At 41.8% G+C, this 23,459-nt stretch overlaps 1 protein-coding gene across 4 annotated transcripts in view; it reads left to right on the top strand.

Moving 5' to 3' along the window:
• Positions 1 to 23,459, top strand: part of BANP (BTG3 associated nuclear protein) — a 199,721-nt gene that overhangs the window by 99,835 nt on the left and 76,427 nt on the right. For 3 of the 4 annotated variants that reach the window (XM_061594509.1, XM_061594512.1, XM_061594513.1), the window contains exons 9-11: positions 1,397 to 1,527; positions 6,420 to 6,491; positions 8,555 to 8,599. In XM_061594509.1, coding sequence (XP_061450493.1) covers positions 1,397 to 1,527; positions 6,420 to 6,491; positions 8,555 to 8,599 — 248 coding nt within the window. The remainder of the gene's footprint in view (positions 1 to 1,396; positions 1,528 to 6,419; positions 6,492 to 8,554; positions 8,600 to 23,459) is intronic. The other variant, XM_061594510.1, reaches the window with a different exon arrangement.

The raw sequence follows: 23,459 nt of genomic DNA, 5'->3' as shown, positions 1-23,459 counted from the left end.
CCAAGAAATGCAGTTTGAACATGGGGAGGGAGCTAGCTCAGTGCTGAGGACAATACATCACAATAAGAATGCTGGATTCATAATGGCAACGTAGATAAGTCCATTTTAAAAATATGCTACGAAAATGTAATCTCCTATTCTGCCACCACTAGATGTTTGCTCAAACAGGATGCCTGGTCAATGTGGTCTGGATTAAGTGGAGCAGTGGAGCTCCATTGCTTATTTTAATGGCGTCTGTTCAGTGTGTAAATGTCATGTGCATGAGTTAACATACTCTTCTCTATTGTTTTGGCAGGCTACAGGTGGTAGACATGCTTATTTGCAATGTTCATAATCCTGACTCCCCTCCACTTTCTCACTTGCACATTTGTCTACATATATATGCACACACTGACAAAGACGCGCATGTAGAATTATGAAAACTGCTTCTCCGTGGTGTTTGAGAATGTATTTTTGAGGTAGTAACAATCTAATGTGGATAATTTGGATGAGCCGAAACACATTCCTGCATGGACTTAGAAGCACAGGGGATGTGATTGCCTCTCTTTATTTTGGAATCTCTAGCACGGTTAGAACCCCATTTTAATGAAAATGAGGAATCCAATAATATGTCCCACTAGGCTACTTGAAAATTTCTCCTGCTTTACATGTGGGCTGTACTTTTCCTTCCCTTCTCCTCTCCCCAACGTTGTATTGAAGCAATTGGATATTTTAAAAATTGGGTATTTCCAAAATGGCAATAATTTAATGAGTGACACACTTTTTATACATTATACTTCAGTTGTGTTGTGAGTTTGGCGCCTATTGGGAGGAGGGAAAAGTGGGAACATTTGGGATTATAGATTTGGACACGCAAGCTAACCAGCTGTTAAGTTGTAAAGTGGGTTTGAACGGCATATTGGAAACATGAAGTCACAACTGGATGGACTCAAGGTAATCAGTGAATCGAAAAAAAATGAGGGGGGGGGAGAGAGGAAGAAAGCTTGCTTTCCAAATTGGAAACTATGTTAATTAATCTGGAACCATTTATAGGTTAATAAAACAGAGCTGGTGGAAATGAGTTACATGAGTGTATAGAAGGTTTGAGTTCACACAGCTGGGCAAAAAGGTGCCTTACAATTTTTTATCTCCCCAGGAAGTATTTTGCAGTTTAGTTAATTTAATAAGAAGTTGTTATAGCTCAGAAATAAAGAAAGATGTAATTGTAGACCCCACTCACATTTTGGATAGCCCCTTTCATTGCAGACCAGAGATCAATCTTTTTCTCATGACACCTATTGTAGAATGACCCCACCTTCCTCCTCTTTTCTGTTTTCCTGCAGTTTCCAAGTGTTCTTAATGGCCACAAGCAGAGAGATTCCTAATGAATAATGCTGAGTTTTTGTTTGTTTTCCAGAGAGTGCTCAGGGTACATCATCAGCCCCAAATGAAATACAGGCCAGCCAGCCACAAGCGCTTCACTATGCTCTGGCCAATGCCCAGCAAGTCCAGATCCACCAGATAGGAGAAGATGGCCAAGTCCAAGTAGTATGTACTCATTCTTTACAATCTCTTCTATTCTCCTGAGCAGCTTTCAGTTTTATGTACTTGCAGCGTAGGTTCAACCTTTCCTTTCCCCAAAGAATATGACCCACGAAGAGTTCCTTTATTGGTTTTTCAAAAAAATCAAATATTTTGTGATGTTAGAGGTATGCATGCATGCTGAATATAGATGCACCATTGATATGAATAACTATAGTAATTTTGTATGGATGTATGAACTTGCTGTCAAGTGATCACTTACACATTTCAGTTGTTCCTTCCACACACAGGGCACAATCACAGGGGATTAGGCATTTGCACCCCTGCTCCTGAAGAACCAGCAATCTGGAAATCCATTTGTGATTCATTTATCATTTTTTCCAAAGTGCATTCTGAAGCATTTTTCAACATCTGTTAGCTGAATTCCTTACATGTGTATCCATTTAAATGCATGTGTATAAGCAAAGCTTATAAACATTGACATTAAATTCTTTTTTCAAAAAGTTTAAATAAAGTTAACACTTTGACCCAAAACCCACAGAAGACAGGAAGTTTAAAAGTTAAGCATGACACTTTTGCCATTACTCAAGTTTTTGAGTTTCTTTAAAAAAATGATTGCATTGGTGGGCCATGGAAAAGCTTGCATTGGCTTCTGTAACTTTGTTTCATGTCATTAAATCAAAGGCAATGTTGCATGGAACTTAAATATGTTCCCCACAGTTAGGTGGAGGGAATGCATACTTCTCCTACTGATATTTTTCGAGGTTTCCAAGCACTGCAGCTCTCTCCAGCAGTGATGGATATGAGTGAAATCCAGCACATTTTTGGACAACCAAGTTGTATGTGATTGGCAGACAAACTAGATTGCTTTGGCTGGCCAACTTCTGCCCCATTCCAAGTGCAGGAGTGGAGTTCTCAACTCTCAGGCCTTATCACTGCACTTATGTCTGAAGCTAGTCCAGTCCAGTGCCCAGTATGGACTGGGAATAGTTTATCTATTGGTGTGACTTGCGGCCTCATTGTTGTATGAGCCACTATGATTAGACCTGAGGATCATTTTTTTTAAATGACTTACACATTATTTTCTGTTTTGAAATTTGTTCATGCTCAGGCCTGAGATAGCGGGAGCAATTCCACTCAGGGCTGAGATGGCAACTTGTTTTGTGGTGGCATGCAGACAAAGCATGTGGCAATATCTGGACTCAGTGGGAAGGCATAGCACATGAGTAGCTCACAGTGTGTGGAGCATCCATCCCTTAGGTGCACTATTCATGTGCAGCCATTTTGCTTGAGGCCAGGCCTTTTATGTGGAATGAGCTGCTTTAAAGGGCTGTAAATGTTAGCCAGAAATCATTGCAAGTCCACTCAATAGTTGCAATTGGTTGTATCTCATGGCACGATGAATTGGACTGGACCCTCTTCTCTTCCCTCTAATTTTTTCATTTGTACAGAATATTGAAGGTGTCCAAGATAATGACAAAATAATTTCCATATATGAACAAGTGATTTGAAGGTTTCCTTCCTATTTACAGTAGAAACCACACACTTCCGCATGTCCATCACGATCCATCAAGAGTGTCCTTTTGATTATTTCAATACTGTGCCATTTTCACACAGAGGCATTCCTTGGACATCCATAGATGGAAATCTGTTGTATATATTTCCAAAATGATTAAAATAAAATGAAGCAAAATAAATAATAATTTTCCCATAGAAGCCCATTCAGCTCAGGATTACTGCACTGGATGAGGATTTCAAAAAAACAAAAAACAACAGTCACACATTTACCACATATGCTGGTTTCTCAATGAAAACCATCCCTCAAAGTTGCTGTTTGCCTGAGGTGGATAGAGAAAGTGGCATGCAGGTATGGAAACCTGCCTTTTCCTACTGCCTGTTGAAAGACTTGTCTTACTTGCACACAAACTAATCAGTTTCTTAAAAGAAAACTATAAACAAAAGAAAAAACCCAGACATTTTGAATGTTTTCTGCTGGAAGCCAGTAAGAGCATAACATTGTGAAAGGAAGGCGATTTTAATCTTGACATGGATTGGATCTGTGGTCTAATTTTATATACAGTTCCTATTGTCATTTTGATACTTTCGGTATGCCGCTTCTCCCTATAAATAGACAGTTTCCTTCCAAAGGAAATGAAACTGTTTGAAATAGAAGGGTCTGTGTTTCTTTGAAATTCATGTGCAGTTGTTGGTGTGTTATAATATAAGGAAGGCCTTTGATGGAATTCCACTTGGATATCTTTAATCTTGGTTTCATACACAGGCATGTGAAAATGAACACAAAATACTTTTAAAAACCAAAGTAGCAGCCAGTTTGCCAGCAGGTAAATCTCTCTAGCAAAGGGCCAGTCAGGATTTGGGGAGGAAGTTTCTTTGCCTTCCTTTATCACTTTTTCTTTTTAAATCAAGTGATATGCTTGATTTTCTTGCTGAAGTAGTTGTAGGTCAGTGACGTATGGTAGTTTTATTATTATTATTATTATTAAAACTCTTCAGGCTAGGTTCTCCGCAATTGTCAACTGGCACTACTTCAGAGTGATTGGAAAGCTGCCATTCTACACCAGTGGAAATTTTGTCCTTGAGTTGGGGTTAGTGCTCCTGTCCACCAGAGTTGAAATAAAGAGCAAAGGGCATATGCAGTTCATCACCCAAGTATTGTGGCTGTAATTATTCAGTGCCGGTAGAAGTGATCTTAAAAAGGAAGTATTCCAAGTATCATTTTTACCCTGTGGCAAAGCCATGGTATTCTCTGTGAGCAATGCCATCCATTCATTTGTGATATTTATTGGAAAAAAGGCCGGGGGGGGGGGAACCAGTGCATTTGCAACATGGGGTTGAAAATACAGAACATGACAAACTATTTATATATTTATTTATTTAGAATTAGTTGTATCTCACCTTTCAAAGAAATACAAAGATGATCTGCAGAACAGTAAAACAATGACAAAATATAACAATGAAAGCTTTATAAGTAAAACAGCAGTAAAACGTCGCTGTTACAGTAGCCAGAGATGCCAGGAGCCAGTATTAATAGCCAGGAAAATAGTGATACTTTTTTAATTGCATGTAACCGTACATGCTGTGTACATGCTGCAAGGTTGGGATCAAAGATTGGTCTGGATATTTCAAATCAACAGCATACGACCTCTACAGTTCCCTAGACCCATTTGAGCTTTTTCCTAGCCACACCATCTTTCTATTCCTGTACAGAACCTGCCCTGTTTGTCAGCATCCTATTGCACTTTGAATGTTCATAACATTCCATGACACCTTTGTAACTCAGCAAATGCCTAGTGGGTCTTAGTCACAACCATCTGTTTTATGTTTTATGTTTGGCTGGGCAGGTGGCTTTATTGACTCAAGAACTATGTGTGTATTTATTATTTATTTATTTAATTTATTAAAATATTTATAAGCCACACTTTTCATAAAAATATATGAAGGCAGCATTACAACATACAAAAATTTAACAGAATTAAAAAACCAATAAAAACATAATTAAAAACAATGAAAAAGCATCAACAAATACTGCATTGGTTGGGGTGGTGGTGGAATTCATGTTAAAAGGCCTATCTAAAAAGTTCAGTTTTCAGGAGACACCTGAAGGAAAGAAGGGATGGTTCCTGCCAAACCTCTGTTGGTATCGAGTTCCACAGGGCAGGGCTCAGTCCCCGGTGGAGGCCAACCAAACTTCAAGGGCGTGGGGGACCACTCAGAGTGCCCCATCAGAAGATCTCAGCGATCGAGATGGGACGTAGGGAGTCAGGCGGTCCTTAAGGTACTTTGAGCCCAAGCTGTTTAGGGCTTTGTGAATTAAGACAAGAACCCTGCACCTGGCCTGGTAGCAAATTGGCAACCAGCGCAGCTCTTTCAGCAGCAGGGTGACATGTTGCCAGTGATCTGCTCCTGTGAGCAGCCTGGCTGCTGCATTCTGCACTGGTTGCAGCTTCTGGACCAGATACAAGGGCAGCCCCACATAAAGCGTGTTGCGGTAATTGAGTCTCAACGTTACCAATGCATGGACCACTGTGGTCAGGCTATCATGTTCTAGGAACAGTTGCAGTTGGCGTATCAGCCAAAGCTGGTAGAAAGCACTCATGACCACAGAGTGCACTTGAGCCTCTAGTGGCAAAGGTGGATCAAAGAATGGACCTCCAAATGGCGTAGCTGCTCCTTCAGAGGGAGTGCAGCTCCTTCAGAGGGAGTGCAGCTCCATCCTGGAAATGCCGTTGATCTATCTCCTGGACACAGGAACTACCCACCCACAAGACCTGCATCTCTCCAAGATTCAAGCTCAGTTTGTTGACCCTCATCAAGTGTATGTGTGTTCTAGGGGAGAAATTGTTCCAGTATTGTCAAATCCACTGAAGGACTGGGACCTAAAACCTCTTGCTTGATACAGTAATTGATACAGGATGGCTTTATGTTAGAATTCTTGCCCCATATTCACATACTAGGAAGGGTCAGGATGTAGTTTATTCTCTCCCTGGAGAAGGATGAAGCTTTCCTGAAGAGCTTGACCTTGCACTTTCCAAACAAGCCATGCCCCAGTGGATATTTTCCAGGCTGTATACCAGGAGGACAGCTCTAAACTCTCTACAGGAATCTTAATTATACTCTTCCTGTCATCACCAGAGTCAGAAACTCCCCAGATACTAAGAAAAGAAAACCTTGGATAAGTTAGTTATGTACCACCCAGGGTCTAGCAATCCATCTGTACTTGAAATGAAGTGATGTCAAAGTGTAGGTGCAGCAAGAATTCTGAAACGAGAGACACTGACTTCTTCCATGTCTGCTAAGTTGAACTGTTTTGAGCTTGTTATATTCCTCTAGTTTTGACTGATGCTTCTTGTGTTTCCTTCCCCCCCTCCCCCTCACGGATCCCACAGGGTCACCTCCACATAGCCCAGGTGCCACAAGGAGAGCAGGTCCAGATCACGCAAGACAGCGAGGTGAGCTACAAACTGATGGGCCAGCTGGGCAAAAACCTATCCTGTAATTGTAGTGGCCCTACAACTCTTAGCATGCCTCACACGTTAACAGAGAAAACAAGAATAAGGTTAAACCTATGGCACTGTACAGAAAAGCAGTATGTTCCAGTCCTATGCATGCACCACTGAAATGAAGATATGCAGGATATTGCATATCCCCACCCCATTGATTCCCAGCTGTATTAAAAACACAGCAGGATAAACAGGATTGCATCCCGCATTATACTTTTATACATGCAGGGCTACACTTCTTTATGAAGGAGTGTGTGTGTGTGTGTTGTGATGTATGAGTAGCCATGCAGGGATTTCCTTTTCGGCTCATTGCACATGTTTGGAAGCGGATCTGCATTTGCGTCTTCAGCTATTTTTAGTTAAAGGTACAAGGAGAAAAAAATGTAGTGTCAGAACCTGCCCTCAAACGATGCCTATTCTAGACTAGTCTGAAGCTGCGGAGGACCTAGTTACTCTGGATCTCATGTGGTGTTGAGGAAGCTCCAGAGAAGCGTTGCCTCTTGAGGCATTAACAAATTACAGGAAGAGTCTGTCTGGTCTTGCACGCCTGTATGACTTCAGAGGGAGTGACCTTGGACATGAGGGAAAGCAGGATCAGGTCCTTCTTTCATCCATGTGGATAGAAAACATCTGGATTGGAGCTTGTTCCAGTTTATACTCGATTCCTTCAGATGGAAGCAGAATAGTTGTTGACAGCATAAAGAGCATAGAAAGGATGACAATTGGTTTACCCCCCTCTAAAAGGAATACTCATTTTCCCTCTTGTATGTGAAAAGTACATCCCCCCCGGACGCCTCTTGTTGTAACTGCAAATTACATAGAAATTTCTTCCTGTGCTTCATGTCTTCCCAAGGCTTCTTCTAAAATCAGCTATAGCATTGAGAATTTTTTGTAACTGAGGATGTCTTTTGTGACTTCCATAATGGAGCCCTTGTTTGCCAGAGGGACCAAGTTTTGATAAAAGCAAAGAAATCGCTGCTAGCAGAAATGATAGCGCTGGTAAGAGTAGATATTGTACCCATTAGGAAAGTTGCATTTGGTACCAGCCAAAGCTGTGGCATGTTACTCTACTAATTTTAGGCTGACAGACATTTTGATTTTAGGCAGGTCTGTATGTTTGTAAATCTGAGCAAAAAAGTGAAGGGTGCTGTTGTTTAAAAGCTAGAACAAAACTCCCTACAGCATGTTGGTTAGCCATGCCTTCTAGAGAATTTGCACTCCTTGAACAGAGAATTTGCTGTTTGGAACCCTTTATAGCTCCTGAAGATCTTTGCTTTTATTAAAAACAGCAACGAAGTTTCTAGTCCTTATGTATGTAACTACAGGAGCAATGGCAAGTAAAACTTCAGAAAACAGAAGGAGTCTGAGTGGCTGTGGTGTGAGATTGCCCTTCTGTTAGCCTCCCCATAACTAGCAAAAACCGAACACTTTAAAGCAGAATTCAGGCAGTGGCCAAAGGCTGGTGCCTAAGAGTATCAACTGTTTGGGGACATGTATGGGAATAGAGGTTTAGCACTGCGAGGATCATGGTGTGGGTTTTAAATGTTTTTTTTTTAAAGTTTATTGCTTACAAAATGGTATGGAGAGACCCAAAAGAGAATGAGAGGAAGAGAAATGAAAAATTTAAAACTGCATTGAAAAATGTTGTATACCACTGCAAGGACCCGATGGTTTAAAAGTCAGATATGAACCCAATGAACAAGCACATTTGTTTAATTTATTTAGACATCATCATTCTTGGGGCAGAATATGGGCACTTATAGTATAGCTATTAGCCTTGTCCATGGGTAAAATCATTTTTTGTAGATAAAACAAGAGTTTTACATAGTTTTTCTTTTACTGCCAAGCACTATAATCCACTTCTAAAACAGTGAATTTCCTTAAGTAAACCAAAGCAATCGTTCATGAAGAACCCTAATAACAGCCAGACATGTGTGCCTTTGTGCAGTTCCACGTTCCTCTTAATTCCTGGCTGACTTGCATTTAACATATATCTTTTTTTAATTTTACAGGGTAACTTGCAGATACATCAGGTTCATGTTGGACAAGATGGGCAGGTAGGGATTCACCTCTTGTGTTAACTTCTATGGAGTGCTGCAGTCTTGTTGGGGGGAAGCGCACTTTGCTTGCATGCACATGGGACTGGGCAGAGTGTTGGTTTTCATGTGAACAAATCTGAAACTTAATCCAGTTTGTAGCAAATGTGCCTCTCTGACATGCTTGGGTCCATATATCTTAAACTTTTGCTGTCTGCTTTGGTGTTGTGCTAAATGGAAAGAACGTTCCTCTTTCCTTATCGTCGGCTGTCGGCATGGCCAGATGTGGTCAACAAACTTTGCAGACATCAGGATTTTCGATGATAACAGACACTTGACTTAATCATCATCGTGAGAAAGAGCAGCCTTTCCACATCTGCTTTCGTTTATCTCAGCAACTGCAAACTTTTCCTGCTATTTCCAGATGCATGGGGATATGGTTAGGGTTGCTGATCATGAGGCATTCCGCACATGCTCGAAAGGCTCTCTTTTTACTGCCTTAGATGTTCCAGAGCAGGCCCTTGACACCCTTTCCCTGGCTGTGAGTGTGCCTTTTTACTAAGCGAACTTCCAATTGTTTTGGAAACAATAGCGTAAAAATAGGAATGTACCCCACAAAGGCCTTTGAACCTAGTCCATCAAATTATCATGTGCAGAATTGTCTTGAGGTCACACAAATGTATGACACAAAGTACTAGAAAGTCTTACCTATGAAATATTAACCCACAGAAAGAATAGCCAGGCTTCAGCCGGCAGAAAGGCTCATAGCGTCATTTTCTCTTGTGTTATGTCGCTAGTTGTGTGTCTTTCTACCCCACCCCCCACTGAATTTTTTGTCGTGGTAGCTGCATTGGATTTAGGTCTTGTTTTTCTGGCATGATAGTCCATGGAACCAACAAAATCCTGCCAAAAAGAACTCTCTCTACCTCCACATGTGTTCTATTAGCTCAACGTTTCATATTTCAGTGCACGTTTAATAGAAATACCAAACTGCAGAAATAATTAAACGTTCTATTTTAACTAATGGAGTGTCCTCAGAACAATGGGAGGCTTCAATTTTTGGCAATAGGTACAGATTCCCAGGAGTTTCCTCATTATCTGTCTTTGTTCTCGTTTGACCTCCGGCTACTCTCCCCCCCTCCTACCCACACAAGTCTTCCTCCTGTTGCTGAATTTCAGGGAGTGCCCCATCCCCATAGGTATTGGAAATGTCCATTCTACACAAGGCGTGTGGAGATAAGGCCCCAATGTCCTGTGTGAGGAGGGGAGTAGTGCATGCTAATCAAGGCCTTCTGCTCCTTTTCTCTGTGGTTCTTTTGTGCATCCCAGCAACGGCTCGCCTCTCCTAATATAGAACTGGCGAGCTAAAAACTTTGGGTTTTCCAGCCCACTCAGAGTTTGTTCTCAAATTCTGGCTTTCCAGAAGTTCCCAGTCAGAGGTTGGGAGCCTCTGTGGGCTCTGCCCCTTTATTCCCAAGCAAGAGACAGAGCTCACACAGAGCTTCCAAATGGTTCCCTGACAGCAGGGAGAGTGGGAAAGAGAAAAGCGCTTTTAAAGTGTGGGTCCAGCTTTTGGAAGATGTCCCTGCCCAGATGGAAGAGCTTAGTGCTTTGACAAGGTGTTCCTTTTGTGGTGTGTGTGTTTGTACATGGATGGATTTGCCGCCCTGGGCTCCTGCTGGGAGGAAGGGCAGGATATAAATCAAATAATCAAATAAATAAATAATAAATAATGGATAAATAATGGTGAGAGGGTTGGATGGATGAGTGTGTGTGTGGGAGAGGTTTGTGTGTGTATAAGAAAGAGCAAGCGAGCATATGAGGTGGTGATGCATTGCTCACAGTTTCTCAGCATGCACACTGTAGAGTGATTATGATACCAAGAGAATGAGAGAGTGCATGAGAAGGTTGTGGCCCTGTCCACCACCCACATGCAGCCCCCAACGGATCACCTCCGAGGGAATGCAAGCTTGATGGAAAAAAGCTTGCTCTGTTCCTGCTGTAAATGGCATACTGTGTTAGCATGGAGAGAAAATTGGGATCTGGTTGCAGAATCTGAGCGTGGCATTCTCAGAATTTAGACTGCTTTGTTTCTGAATTTGGAAATGATTGGGCACAAATTTCACTGACCTTTGTTACTCTTCAGAAGAAGGGTAATGTGTAAGCTTATCCACCTACTCAAGGCAAGATGTATTGGGAACACCCCCTACGGAAACATTGCTAAACCAGCTGCGCGTAGTGCCCTAACAGCCATATGCTCCTCTGCATTCTTTCTCATTTTAATGGGGTTTCTGCAGGGGAAGTGTCCAGCTGATCATTGCCCCTGAAGTGATGCTGTGAGGTCTGTGACATTTGCATTTCCATGCCCCACAACAGAGCTGGACTTACTGACTCCTGCGCCCAGCATGTCCTGCCCATAGAATGCTGGATGTTGCTCTGTGAAGCACAGTGCGGATGAGATTTGTGTTCCAGTGATCTCACAGCCCTGTCTGGAACATCCCATTGCACTATCTACTGGAGGACAATCTGTACATCTTAGGGGAAGACTAAAGGGAAAAAACAAGGGGCCCTACAAGGATGCCTAATTCATCTGCCAGTCGCTGCACAATCCTCTGTTTATTTCTAATTAGCTTATGCCAAGAGGCAAATGTGCTTGTTCACAGAGACATCCAACTCTTCTTCATGGGAAAATCTCAAACCAGCCCGATTTTAACTTTTAGTTTTTCATGATATATGTTCCCTTCCTTCTCTTCAAATTATACGCTCTGCATCTTGCATTTGATGGTTATGGAGAGGCCCATCTAATTGATTGGAGTCCAATTGAGATCTGGCTTAACCCATAACAGCAAGCTTGTTGCAGTTGTTGAAAAAATAAATGCTCCATCCCTGCTGTCATTTTTTTTAAAGAGCTGCTTTGGTGGAATAGTGAGATTGAGAGAATTTAACATAAGCAATGCATGGGCTAAGAATACCTCCCTCATTCAAAAAGGAAGAAAAAACCTTAGTTTTTCTCACTGAAATAGCTTTCCAGATTAAAATATATGTTTTATTCTTCTGTTTATGCAATATGGGTGGCTTCCAGGATGAAATGCAGTGTCCTACAAGAATGAAAAAAGCCCCCTGTGGTATATGCATATATGCGGAGTTAATTAGCACATGAAACATCCTAGGTATTGCATACTCTGTTTACACTGTCCTTGCTTAATTCAGAGATCACCTTAGTCCACCCCAAACTTCTTCAACTACAGAGCCTGTGATTATTATTTTAAAAAAATGCCTATTATATTACAAAATTCTGCTCCTTTTCTGCCCAATGAGGTAATCATGACCTCTTCTGATGTGGTCCTATGAGACATTAAAAAACATACATGGAGTTTCAGAAAGGTGTCAGCTTACACTGCTATAAACTACAGCACTTTTGCATTTTTTAAAACCTTATTTACAAGCAGAGGGTTCTTTAGGAGAAACACTTATATGGAGGATTCTTGAGTGAGTGTCCAAAATGAAGCTGCCCCAGGCACCTGAGCAGAATGGCTCTAATGGGCAAGAATTTTATTTTATCTAAGGCACTGTGTCCTCCTCCTTCCACATGCCTCAGAGAACAAATGAGTCCCATGTGCATAGCCAGGGTTGAATAAGACACAAACGTATTATCCTTCAGAAAGAGTTTTCAGATCCTTGGCAGCTGGCATTAAATTTTTAGGTGCCAGCTCTGCAATGGGGTGAACAAATATTTGTAATCCCTAGGTGCCAGCCCCAAATCTTCAGGCGTCATGCTCCTGAGTTTTTCCTTCTCTGTCTCAGGAGTTGTTCTACAGCTGGGATTCTTCCAGACCTTTGCTGTCCCTTCTTTCATCTGTTAGGCAGCCACTTTACACCTGCTTTTCTGTAAGCACTCACACAACAAAGCACGAAAACAAGAAATATAAATATAATGGGTTATTAGCCATAACTTCCCCCGTATAAAAGGCAATTCAAAACAGTTTAATCATAAATACCTAACTGAAAACACACACACCTCTGTGTCAAAATAACAAGTGATGATTTATTATTATCAGGGAAACAGCAAATGCACTCTGTGACCTAGGAAGTTGTGTCAGGGAAGAGAGAGCCCTCTCAAAGGACCGCAGAGGGAGGCAGGAGGGGCCCTCAGTCCCAGATAGTGCAGGAACAGGGGAAAGCGCACTCTGGCCTAGATAGTCAGAAGCTCTTTCCGCTGGCGTGCTGGTCAAAGCCAACTTCAGGTTTGCCAAAGCCTGAACATCCTCTAGAACTTATACAAACCTTTTTTATTTGAGCAAGTGTTTTGGTTGCTTGGGAATAAGAGAGGGATTGTTTTTGCAGTATGTTTTTGATAATACGTTTATATTTCTTTGCATGCTTAGGCCATTCTTCTACCAAAGACTTTCAGAGAGGCTTACAGGACCAAAGCAACAAAACTTAGTAACTAAACAATCACATGTGCGCACGCACGCACGCACGCACGCACGCGCGCACACGCGCACACACACACACACGCGCGCACATGCGCACACACACACACGCGCGCGCACACGCGCACACACACACACGCGCGCGCACACGCGCACACACACACACGCGCGCGCACACGCGCACACACACACACGCGCGCGCACACGCGCACACACACAGAGAGAGAGAGAGAGAGAGAGAGAGAGAGAGAGAGACACAAAAGCATAGAACTGTAGAAGAGCAACCTCAGAAAACCAAAATGCCACAACAGACCAGGAGTACGGCAAATCATTCAAATACCCAACAAAATTATCTTTGCAAGAGCATGAGAATGCCTGTCCTATGGAGGGCCTGTACAGATATCCAAGGGGGAGGCAGTTCTACATAGGTGCTGCCACTGAAAAGGTTCTGCCCAGTGCCCCTACCAGCCACTCGCCTGGCAGCTGTAGGACATGAAGCAAAGCTTCTGCAGCTGATCTCAATTCATGCGGCAGAAGGCAGTCCTTAAGGTCTCTTGGTCCAAACCATAAAGCTTGAAAGTTCATGACCAGCACTTTGAGTTATGCTCAGAAACTAATTGGGAGCCCCCTTTCCCCTGCTCACACACATTCTGTAAAGTGATGCTGAACCTACTGAACTCTTGTTAGCATCCAGGAATTGGCTGAAAGATGCTTTCTATTTTTGTGAAATTTGCTTATCTGTTCAGTGAAACATTCTCCCTTGTCAAACATGCAAATTTCAACATAAATATTGAAACTTGTGAAAATTCTGTTCAGCCCTATATAGTCATTGTATAGTTTCAACTTTAAAGATCATTACTTGCTCTGATAACTTGTTGATGGGGCAGTTTAAATAAATGTATTTTTCAGCAGTTGCTCTTTTTTAAATTATAAAAAAATACGGAGGCTAAGCACCCAAATGTAATAGTTTTAATTCTTTTTTCAGACTGCTCAGGTTTGGTTTCTCTCGGGATACAATTAGGTGGGTACTTAAAATGTAAGCCAGTTCAGCAATATTTATTTTGTAAACAATAGTTTGACGCTCACTCATGGGAACAGACTTTTATTGTAATGTAGGAATGTTGTTAATGTTTTGGTTTCTTACGGCATCCATGCCATAGTTCTTTGGTGTTAATAAGAACCGATTCCACTGGAGTCTCTCTCTTCTGGGCCCTTCTGTTTCTTGTGTGTGACCAACAGAGGGCAGTGCTGGTAAGATCTTTGTGGGATACTTTTCCAAAGATTTGAAGAAACAGAGGAAATTTGGAATGTCGATAGTAGACATCTCATGCAACCTCTTTGTGTTATGGGGACACAGGGATTCAGAAGGTGGCTTGTTCAGCCACACCGACAGAGGCTCTTTCTTTCTTTTGTGTACATGAAAAGCCGTAACTTCTGCGCCACATGCATAGTGGACAGCAAAAGGCTGGTTGCCTGTTTCAGCACATCTGCTCTGAATAATGAAGGCAGAGAAACAAACAAGATTGTTAGAAGAAAAACAACAAAATGAAAAACTAAATGCTGTACAGCTGGAAACTAGAAACTGTTAGCCTTTTTAAAGAAAAAAATTTAAATGGAGAGAAATTAGCGTCATAACTGGCAGTTCGTTGATAAATTATTGCAAACAGATCTTGGATATGCCCTAGTTTTCAGAAACTGAAATATTAATGTGAAGTGAAGTGCATTAAAATAGAGCTCATGGGGGTTTGCAGACAATTGTTTTCATATGAAATGCTTTGGAGTTTTTGTTCTTGAAAACAGTTTACCCATAAACAACCTTTATTGGTTTTCAACTTTCCAAAATTGGGAGCCGTCTTCTTCCTCCATTCATCGGATAAACTATTCTAAACGGGCATCTCCTTGGCACTTACTTCTTTGAATTCTGCAGGAATTGCACTCTTGGAACTCTATTTCTTGTCTATTTCTCCAGGAAGGCAGAGCTTAGAGCTCTACGGGAGCACTGAGAGCTTATCATGAGCTAGAAGCTCCACCCCTTCGTGAGTCACAGCCAGGCCTCACATCAGCTAGCCAAGCACTGTGCTAACAGCCCCGATGCTTCTGCCTGACTTGCCATCTCCTCTGTTGCTGCAGCCCTAGAGGTGGTGAGAGTGTGAGAGCCATCCAGGTGATAGGTGTTGAGACTTCCTGTCCTGGAGTGAAGGTGGCTGCCTGCTCAGGGTTGCTCGGGTGTGTGCATGTGTACAAACTAGCCTACTGTGCAAAGGTAACATTTCCATTCATGCTGCACCCAATTTTTTTCTGTCCCTGCCCACCACTGGCCATGTGACCCGTGGCAGGTTGCCCAGAAGGGAATTTGGCCATCATCTGAGAAAGGTTCACTACCCCTGCTTTGTGCTAACATTTGCACACAGGCATTCAACTGAATGGGGGGAATAATACTCATGCAAAGCCCTGCATGTGCCCATAGGGTAAGGGCCATAGCTTAGTGGTAGAGCACCTGCTTTGCATGCAGAAGGTCCTTGGTTCGGTCCTCGGCAGAGCTTGAAAAAGTTACTTTTTTTGAACTACAACTCCCATCAGCCGAATCCAGTGGCCGTGCTGGCTGGGGCTGATGGGAGTTGTAGTTCAAAAACCTGTGTTCTTCCTGTGTTCCATGTTCTTCCATGGGCCACAGAATTGGGGCTGCAGTTCTAAATATTATTCAATGAAGAATGAACACAGTGGGACTTACTTCAAGCTTTATAGCATTGGACTGCATATTTGAGATGCAACAGTTCCATTCCAGTTGAATAGTTTTAATTGATGATCACTCTGTTTTTTCACAGATTAATTAAATAAATATAAATAATCAATTTTGGTGTCTTGCTGGCATATTGAAAGTAATGCAAGAAAGCAACAAACAAAAGGTCACTTCTGATTGTTAGAAGGAAATTTTTTCTTTAACAGGCATTTCCTAAAATACCAGAATCGCAAAAGGCTAAAAAACAGCAGATGGAACAAATTCCCTAGGGAGGTGGCGGGCTTTCCAACACTGGAGGCATTCAAGAGGCAGCTGGACTGTCACCTGGTGGGGTTTGCTTTAATTTGGATTCCTACATTGAGGAGGGGGTTGGATGCAATGGCCTTATAGGTCCCTTCCAACTCTACTGTTATATGATTCTATGAGATGTGCCCTTATTCCACAGCCCCACTAATTCAGATTTGCCTGATTAATTAACTGACCACCTTAGTTGATTCATTTACTGATTAAACTGATATATTGGGGGGATATACATTGCAGTAATGGATTTATTAACTTTAGGTTTTCCCTAAACTGGATATAGCATTGTATAACTGGAAAGGGTGTTAGTAGTAACCTAATGGCTAAAAAATAAATGAATTTAAACAAGGCTTTTACAATGGGGATGTAATCCTGCAAACTGTACTGCTATGCAACCGTCATTCAGTTCAGTGGGTCTTGCTCTGGAGACTGCATGCTGTTCCAGCTAAATAAATAGGGATTGCACAGCAGTGTGCGTTACAGGTAGGTTAGTCCCTGTTTTCCCAGCTCACTAGAACCTAGAAGGATGTGATAAAGATAAGCATTAATATCTTTTCATACTGGGGTTGCCAGGTTCATGGCTTGAGACTGATCCTGTATCTTTAGCAGAAGAGACCGTCAGCCAAGTGCAGGTGTTCTTGCAACTGTGTAATGGGAAAAACCACAAGGTGGAATTCTCCCTTCTCCCTGCACAACTTTTAAAGATGCAGAAGACGGTTGCCAGGCCCTGCCTCCAAGAGGTCTTCTGTATCTTTAAAAGATCAGTCTCAGGCCATGAACCTGGCAACCCTATTTCATACTTCTAAGTTGGGACAGCCATTGCAGAAAGAGCAGCCAGCTTTTAGCCCCAGTGTTTTACAAGTTGCTGAAGCCATTTACAGTTCAGGTTTTATAGGACTCTCGCTAGCAGTTTCTGTTTCAGCATTAAAATAGAACTGTAACTGCCTCAACAACATAAGGTCTTTTGAGTTTTAAATTCTGTTTTTGAAAAGCAAATTAGGAAGGCATTTCAGATGTACGTATTTCTGTCCAATTTTGCATGGGAAAGTTCCCCCCCCTTTATATGCTATTTGTCATGGCAAAAAAACCCTCCCACTATCTTCCAGTGAAGTTACTGTTTTGGAATAACAGGTGCTGTATAATGATGGCTTGTGATACTAAGTTGAATGAAAAATGTCTACTAAAGGTTATTAAATTTGATGGCTGTGCTGCAGAATTCTTCACACTTTAGTGGGAAGGGTAAATGCGTAATACTGTGATTGTTATAGGTGTTCTAACACAAGAGAGTAAACAAATTAGGGCAGGTGCTGGTAGTGAAGAGAATTTCAGCAGCTGGGCATATAAGCTCTCAGAAGCATACAACAGGATTCGGGATACTCTTAAGTCTGGAGTGCAGCTTGCCAACTGTGTTTAACAGAGTCCATCACAGACACAGCTCAAAGTAGGTTAAACGCATTTAAAGCCCCTTGGAAATCAAAGGAGGCTTTCAGCACAAGCACAATGTGCTAGAGCCATAGTGATTGCCATGAGAATTAAATGCACTTAATATTTGTTTATTCATGGGGTTGTCAATTTTTAAAGGAAAATTTGTCAATCGTGTGAAGTTTAGTGAATCAGGGGAGTAATTAAACCTGCCAGTTTGCGCATGGGAAAACCTTACATAGCTTTTGAGAAAAAGTTTCCGAGGTTATTCTTAGGCGATGCATATGTGTGCCATAGCAGGCATTGTCTTAAAAATTCAAGGTTCTGGTTTTGGTGTACAAAGTCCTATGCAGCTTGGGAGCAGGATGCAGGATATACTGTTATATACCCAGTCAATCACTGCGCTCTGCCGGTGAGGGCCTCCTGCAGATACCATCTTATCAGGAAGTGCATTCCGCACAACATAGGAAGTGGCACCTACACTTTCGAATTCCATCCCCTTAAATTTAAAAATCTGTGGAAAGATTAATTGGTGGGTGCCTTTTCAGTCGACCAAATCAGTTTTTAATCTAACTAATTAGTTGACTAAACATCATAGCCATATTTATAGCTTGTCCCATCCTGAAAGTGCAGGGGTGGGTTGCCATTTTTCAAGCATACAGTTCCATTATCAGACTGTCACTCGCTTGAGCTCCACTTCTCCCCTCCCAGTCTGCTGTCTGAGGCCACATTTATGCTGCATTACCAAGAAAATAAATGAGTTCAAATGTACTAAAGCGAGGACTGTACTGCTTCCCATACCCAAAACGGGGTGCACTTCAGCTCATTTTGTACTGGTTGTTGTCTGGCTGCTAGGGATCAAAGCTGGACCAGTGCATTCTTTGCTGTAAGGGGTAAATACCTATCTCTTTATTTATTACATTTATATCCCACCCTTCCTCCCAGTAGGAGCCCAGGGTGGCAAATAAAAGCACTAAAAACATTCTAAAACATAACAGATTTTAAAATATATTAAAACAAAGCATCCTTAAAAAACATATTAAAACAAGACATCTTTAAAAACATATTTTTCAGAAAAGCATTAAAAACACATTTTTTTCTCATTCCAACCCAGACTGGGATAAGGTCTCTACTTAAAAGGCTTGTTGAAAGAGGAAGGTCTTCAGTAGGTGCCAAAAAGATTACAAATATGAGGGTGCACTCTATCCTTTATAAGGATGCCAGCATCTACTTTGGAAAACTTCTCTTAGACATGTCCAGAGTTAATTGTTGCTTCTACAATTGTGGCTGCTACTCAGAATATATCCAATACCTCTTCCTAATCATGCCAGCTTTGTTTTTATCCATCTTTTAATGCCCCAAGTGGCAACATTCTTAGATTAGGGTTTCTGATTTTAATTACTCCAGTTCATGCAGCATTTTCTTCTGAAATCTCTTAAATGAATACTGAGGTTTTCTGCCGTTCCTGTGAGATTAATTTGTTACATTGCTCTTTGTCATCTGAATGATGGCATATTCTCACCCCACCTCTCCTTTCTTGGATTTAAAAAGAACCAAAAGTTTCTAATTTATTTTTTTTGAGGGGGGGAAAGGTAACAGTTCTTCACCATTAATTTAACTGTACTCATTAATTTCAGTTCCTGTTTTTAATCTCATTAATCATTTAAAGATGCTGACGCCATCCTGTTTTTTTGTAAAGAAACTTGACAGATGGTAAGAACCACTTTAGGAAGGAAGATACTGAGCAAATGTTAGTGAGTTGAAAAGAAAAGAAAAAAGAAAAGAAGCGATCTTCTCATCCTTTCCTCTGGTATTATCTTCTTGCCTTTCTTACTACTTTTGTTATACTACTGGAGTAAGTAAGACTTCTGAACCAGGAAGTCCCCAGTTCAAATCTTGCTCCAGCTACAAATCCCCTAAGAAGGACCAAGGCATGCCACTGTGGGAGTTCCTCTGAAATATTTTTTAGGATTGTTTTCCTCCAAAATATCACAGATACAAAGACCTGCAAGTTGGCAGTGCTGGCTTTGGTTCCAGATGCCTATGCACCAAGGAAAGTGCATAGGGGGACAGCTTCTTCCTTTGAAATGAACAAGGAGTTCTCAAGGGCTCTGCCATGTGCTGTGGCCAGTCTCATGGGGATGTACAGCTCATATCCTGCAGGTGGCTTGTTTGGGTGGAGTTCTTGAGTGACAAAGTCCATGGACTAATCTCTGGTGGCCTTAGAATGAGCTTTCTGGAAAAGGATAATTCCTCTGTCATCTTCTTGGCGTTCTCCTAAGAGGATGGGTTGCTCCATTAAAATTCCTCTCATGCAGCCAGGAGTATTTACAGTGCTTTAAAGGATCAGTTCTTTACTTCGAGTATATTATGTTCTTTATTCACCCAAATCTTGTTTTAATATTGCTGTAAACTTAATAAGGAGAGATGCGATAAGACAGGGTAATCTTTTAAAATGAAGGGGAAATAATTTTCTTTCCCTTCAAAGGTGATGTCTGAGCCTAGGCTTCATCTCATTACACTTTTTTTTGTAATAAAAATGGTCCTCTGTGTGGAATAGCAATGATTACAAAGCTATCTTTCTAGGGAAATCTATCCCTAATCTATGGAAATATTTCTCCCCTCTCTCCTCTTTAAAAAGCGTTTTTCTTTTATGATTATTGGTGAGAACTCTCCCTGAACACTTTTGCACTTGGTCAGGCACTGCCTCCTTTTGTGTGCGTTATGTGCCTTCAAGTTGATTTCAACTTGTGGCGACCCTATGAATCAGTGACCTCCGAGTAGCATTTGTTATAAACCACCCTGTTCCGATCTTGTAAGTTCAGGCTTTCCTCTTTTTCTGTTCCCTTCTGTTTTTTCCAGTATTATTGTCTTTTCTAGGGAATAAGAACATAAGAACATAAGAAGAGCCTGCTGGATCAGGCCAGTGGCCCATCTAGTCCACCATCCTGTTCTCACAGTGGCCAACCAGGTGCCTGGGGGAAGCCCGCAAGCAGGACCCGAGTGCAAGAACACTCTCCCCTCCTGAGGCTTCCGGCAACTGGTTTTCAGGAGCATGCTGCCTCTGACTAGGGTGGCAGAGCACAGCCATCATGGCTAGTAGCCATTGATAGCCCTGTCCTCCATGAATTTGTCTAATCTTCTTTTAAAGCCATCCAAGCTGGTGGCCATTACTGCATCTTGTGAGAGCAAATTCTATAGTTTAACTATGCGCTGAGTAAAGAAGTACTTCCTTTTGTCTGTCCTGAATCTTCCAACATTCAGCTTCTTTGAATGTCCACGAGTTCTAGTATTATGAGAGAGGGAGAAGAACTTTTCTCTATCCACTTTCTCAATGCCATGCATAATTTTATACACTTCTATCATGTCTCCTCTGACCCGCCTTTTCTCTAAACTAAAAAGCCCCAAATGCTGCAACCTTTCCTCGTAAGGGAGTCGCTCCATCCCCTTGATCATTCTGGTTGCCCTCTTCTGAACCTATTTCAACTGTATAATATCCTTTTTGAGATGAGGCGACCAGAACTGTACACAGTATTCCAAATGCGGCCGCACCATAGATTTATACAACGGCATTATGATATCGGCTGTTTTATTTTCAATACCTTTCCTAATTATTGCTAGCATGGAATTCGCCTTTTTCACAGCTGCCGCACACTGGGTCGACATTTTCATCGTGCTGTCCACTACAACCCCGAGGTCTCTCTCCTGGTTGGTCACCGCCAGTTCAGACCCCATGAGCGTATATGTGAAATTAAGATTGTTTGCTCCAATATGCATAATTTTACACTTGTTTATATTGAATTGCATTTGCCATTTTTCTGCCCATTCACTCAGTTTGGAGAGGTCTTTTTGGAGCTCTTCGCAATCCCTTTTTGTTTTAACAACCCTGAACAATTTAGTGTCGTCAGCAAAGTTGGCCACTTCACTGCTCACTCCTAATTCTAGGTCATTAATGAACAAGTTGAAAAGTACAGGTCCCAATACCGATCCTTGAGGGACTCCACTTTCTACAGCCCTCCATTGGGAGAACTGTCCGTTTATTCCTACTCTCTGCTTTCTGCTTCTTAACCAATTCCTTATCCACAAGAGGACCTCTCCTCTTATTCCATGACTGCTAAGCTTCCTCAGAAGCCTTTGGTGAGGTACCTTGTCAAACGCTTTTTGAAAGTCTAAGTACACTATGTCCACTGGATCACCTCTATCTATATGCTTGTTGACACTCTCAAAGAATTCTAATAGGTTACTGAGACAGGACTTTCCCTTGCAGAAGCCATGCTGGCTCTGCTTCAGCAAGGCTTGTTCTTCTATGTGCTTAGTTAATCTAGCTTTAATAATACTTTCTACCAGTTTTCCAGGGACAGAAGTTAAGCTAACTGGCCTGTAATTTCCGGGATCCCCTCTGGATCCCTTTTTGAAGATTGGCGTTACATTTGCCACTTTCCAGTCCTCAGGCACGGAGGAGGACCCGAGGGACAAGTTACATATTTTAGTTAGCAGATCAGCAATTTCACCTTTGAGTTCTTTGAGAACTGTCGGGTGGATGCCATCCGGGCCCGGTGATTTGTCAGTTTTTATATTGTCCATTAAGCTTAGAACTTCCTCTCTCGTTACCACTATTTGTCTTAGTTCCTCAGAATCCCTTCCTGCAAATGTTAGTTCAGGTTCAGGGATCTGCCCTATATCTTCCACTGTGAAGACAGATGCAAAGAATTCATTTAGCTTCTCTGCAATCTCCTTATCGTTCTTTAGTACACCTTTGACTCCCTTATCATCCAAGGGTCCAATTGTCTCCCTAGATGGTCTCCTGCTTTGAATGTATTTATAGAATTTTTTGTTGTTGGTTTTTATGTTCTTAGCAATGTGCTCCTCAAATTCTTTTTTAGCATCCCTTATTGTCTTCTTGCATTTCTTTTGCCAGAGTTTGTGTTCTTTTTTATTTTCTTCATTCGGACAAGACTTCCATTTTCTGAAGGAAGGCTTTTTGCCTCTAAGAGCTTCCTTGACTTTGCTCGTTAACCATGCTGGCATCTTCTTGGCCCTGGCAGTACCTTTTCTGATCTGCGGTATGCACTCCAGTTGAGCTTCTAATATAGTGTTTTTAAACAACTTCCAAGCATTTTCGAGTGATGTGACCCTCTGGACTTTGTTTTTCAGCTTTCTTTTTACCAATCCCCTCATTTTTGTGAAGTTTCCTCTTTTGAAGTCAAATGTGACCGTGTTGGATTTTCTTGGCAATTGGCCAGTTACATGTATGTTTAATTTAATAGCACTGTGGTCACTGCTCCCAACTGGTTCAACAACCTTGCTGGTAGAAAACTGGTAGAAAGTATTATTAAAGCTAGAATCATGCCTTCTCATTATGTGTCCAAAGTATGATAACCTCAGTGTCATCATTTTAGCTTCTTGTGATAGTCCTGGTTTAATTTGTTGTAACACCCAATTATTTGTCTTTTTCGCAGTCCATTGTATGCACAAAGCTCTCCTCCAACACCACATTTCAAAGGAGTTGATTTTTCTCATACCGCTTTTTTCACTGTCCAACTTTCACATCTCTGACCTTTAGTCTCTACTCCCCCTGATTCCAACCACCTTTGTAGTTGATCCTGTATTTCTCTGTGTAGCTAGAGCCTCTAGTCTTGTTTCCTTTTATATTGCACATAAGTGTGCCCATTGGATTGTAAGGACCCCGGTTTGCTGGATCCGTGATGCTGGTGGCCTTTCAAGATGCAGAAGCACAGAGCAGGTTCTATCCTCCCCGTCCTGGTGGCCCCGCCGGGACAGAGTACTCTACCACCACACCATGAATTAGTGCTGCATTGGCTTTCTAAGTATATGCAGTGGGACTGGTGTACAAGCTGCTTCTTTCCAACATCCATTGCTGAACAGATCACTCAGTTCCCTCTTTACAAACAGCATTCTCCGTCATTGAGAGTCTTCAGGCTCACACAGCCCCACTCTCATTCACTGAAAAGCAAGTCCAATCCTG

Source organism: Rhineura floridana, chromosome 13, assembly GCF_030035675.1.
Source record: "Rhineura floridana isolate rRhiFlo1 chromosome 13, rRhiFlo1.hap2, whole genome shotgun sequence".
NCBI lineage: Eukaryota > Metazoa > Chordata > Lepidosauria > Squamata > Rhineuridae > Rhineura > Rhineura floridana.
Note: the sequence above shows the minus strand (reverse complement) of the source record. Positions and strands in the feature narration are given on the sequence as shown.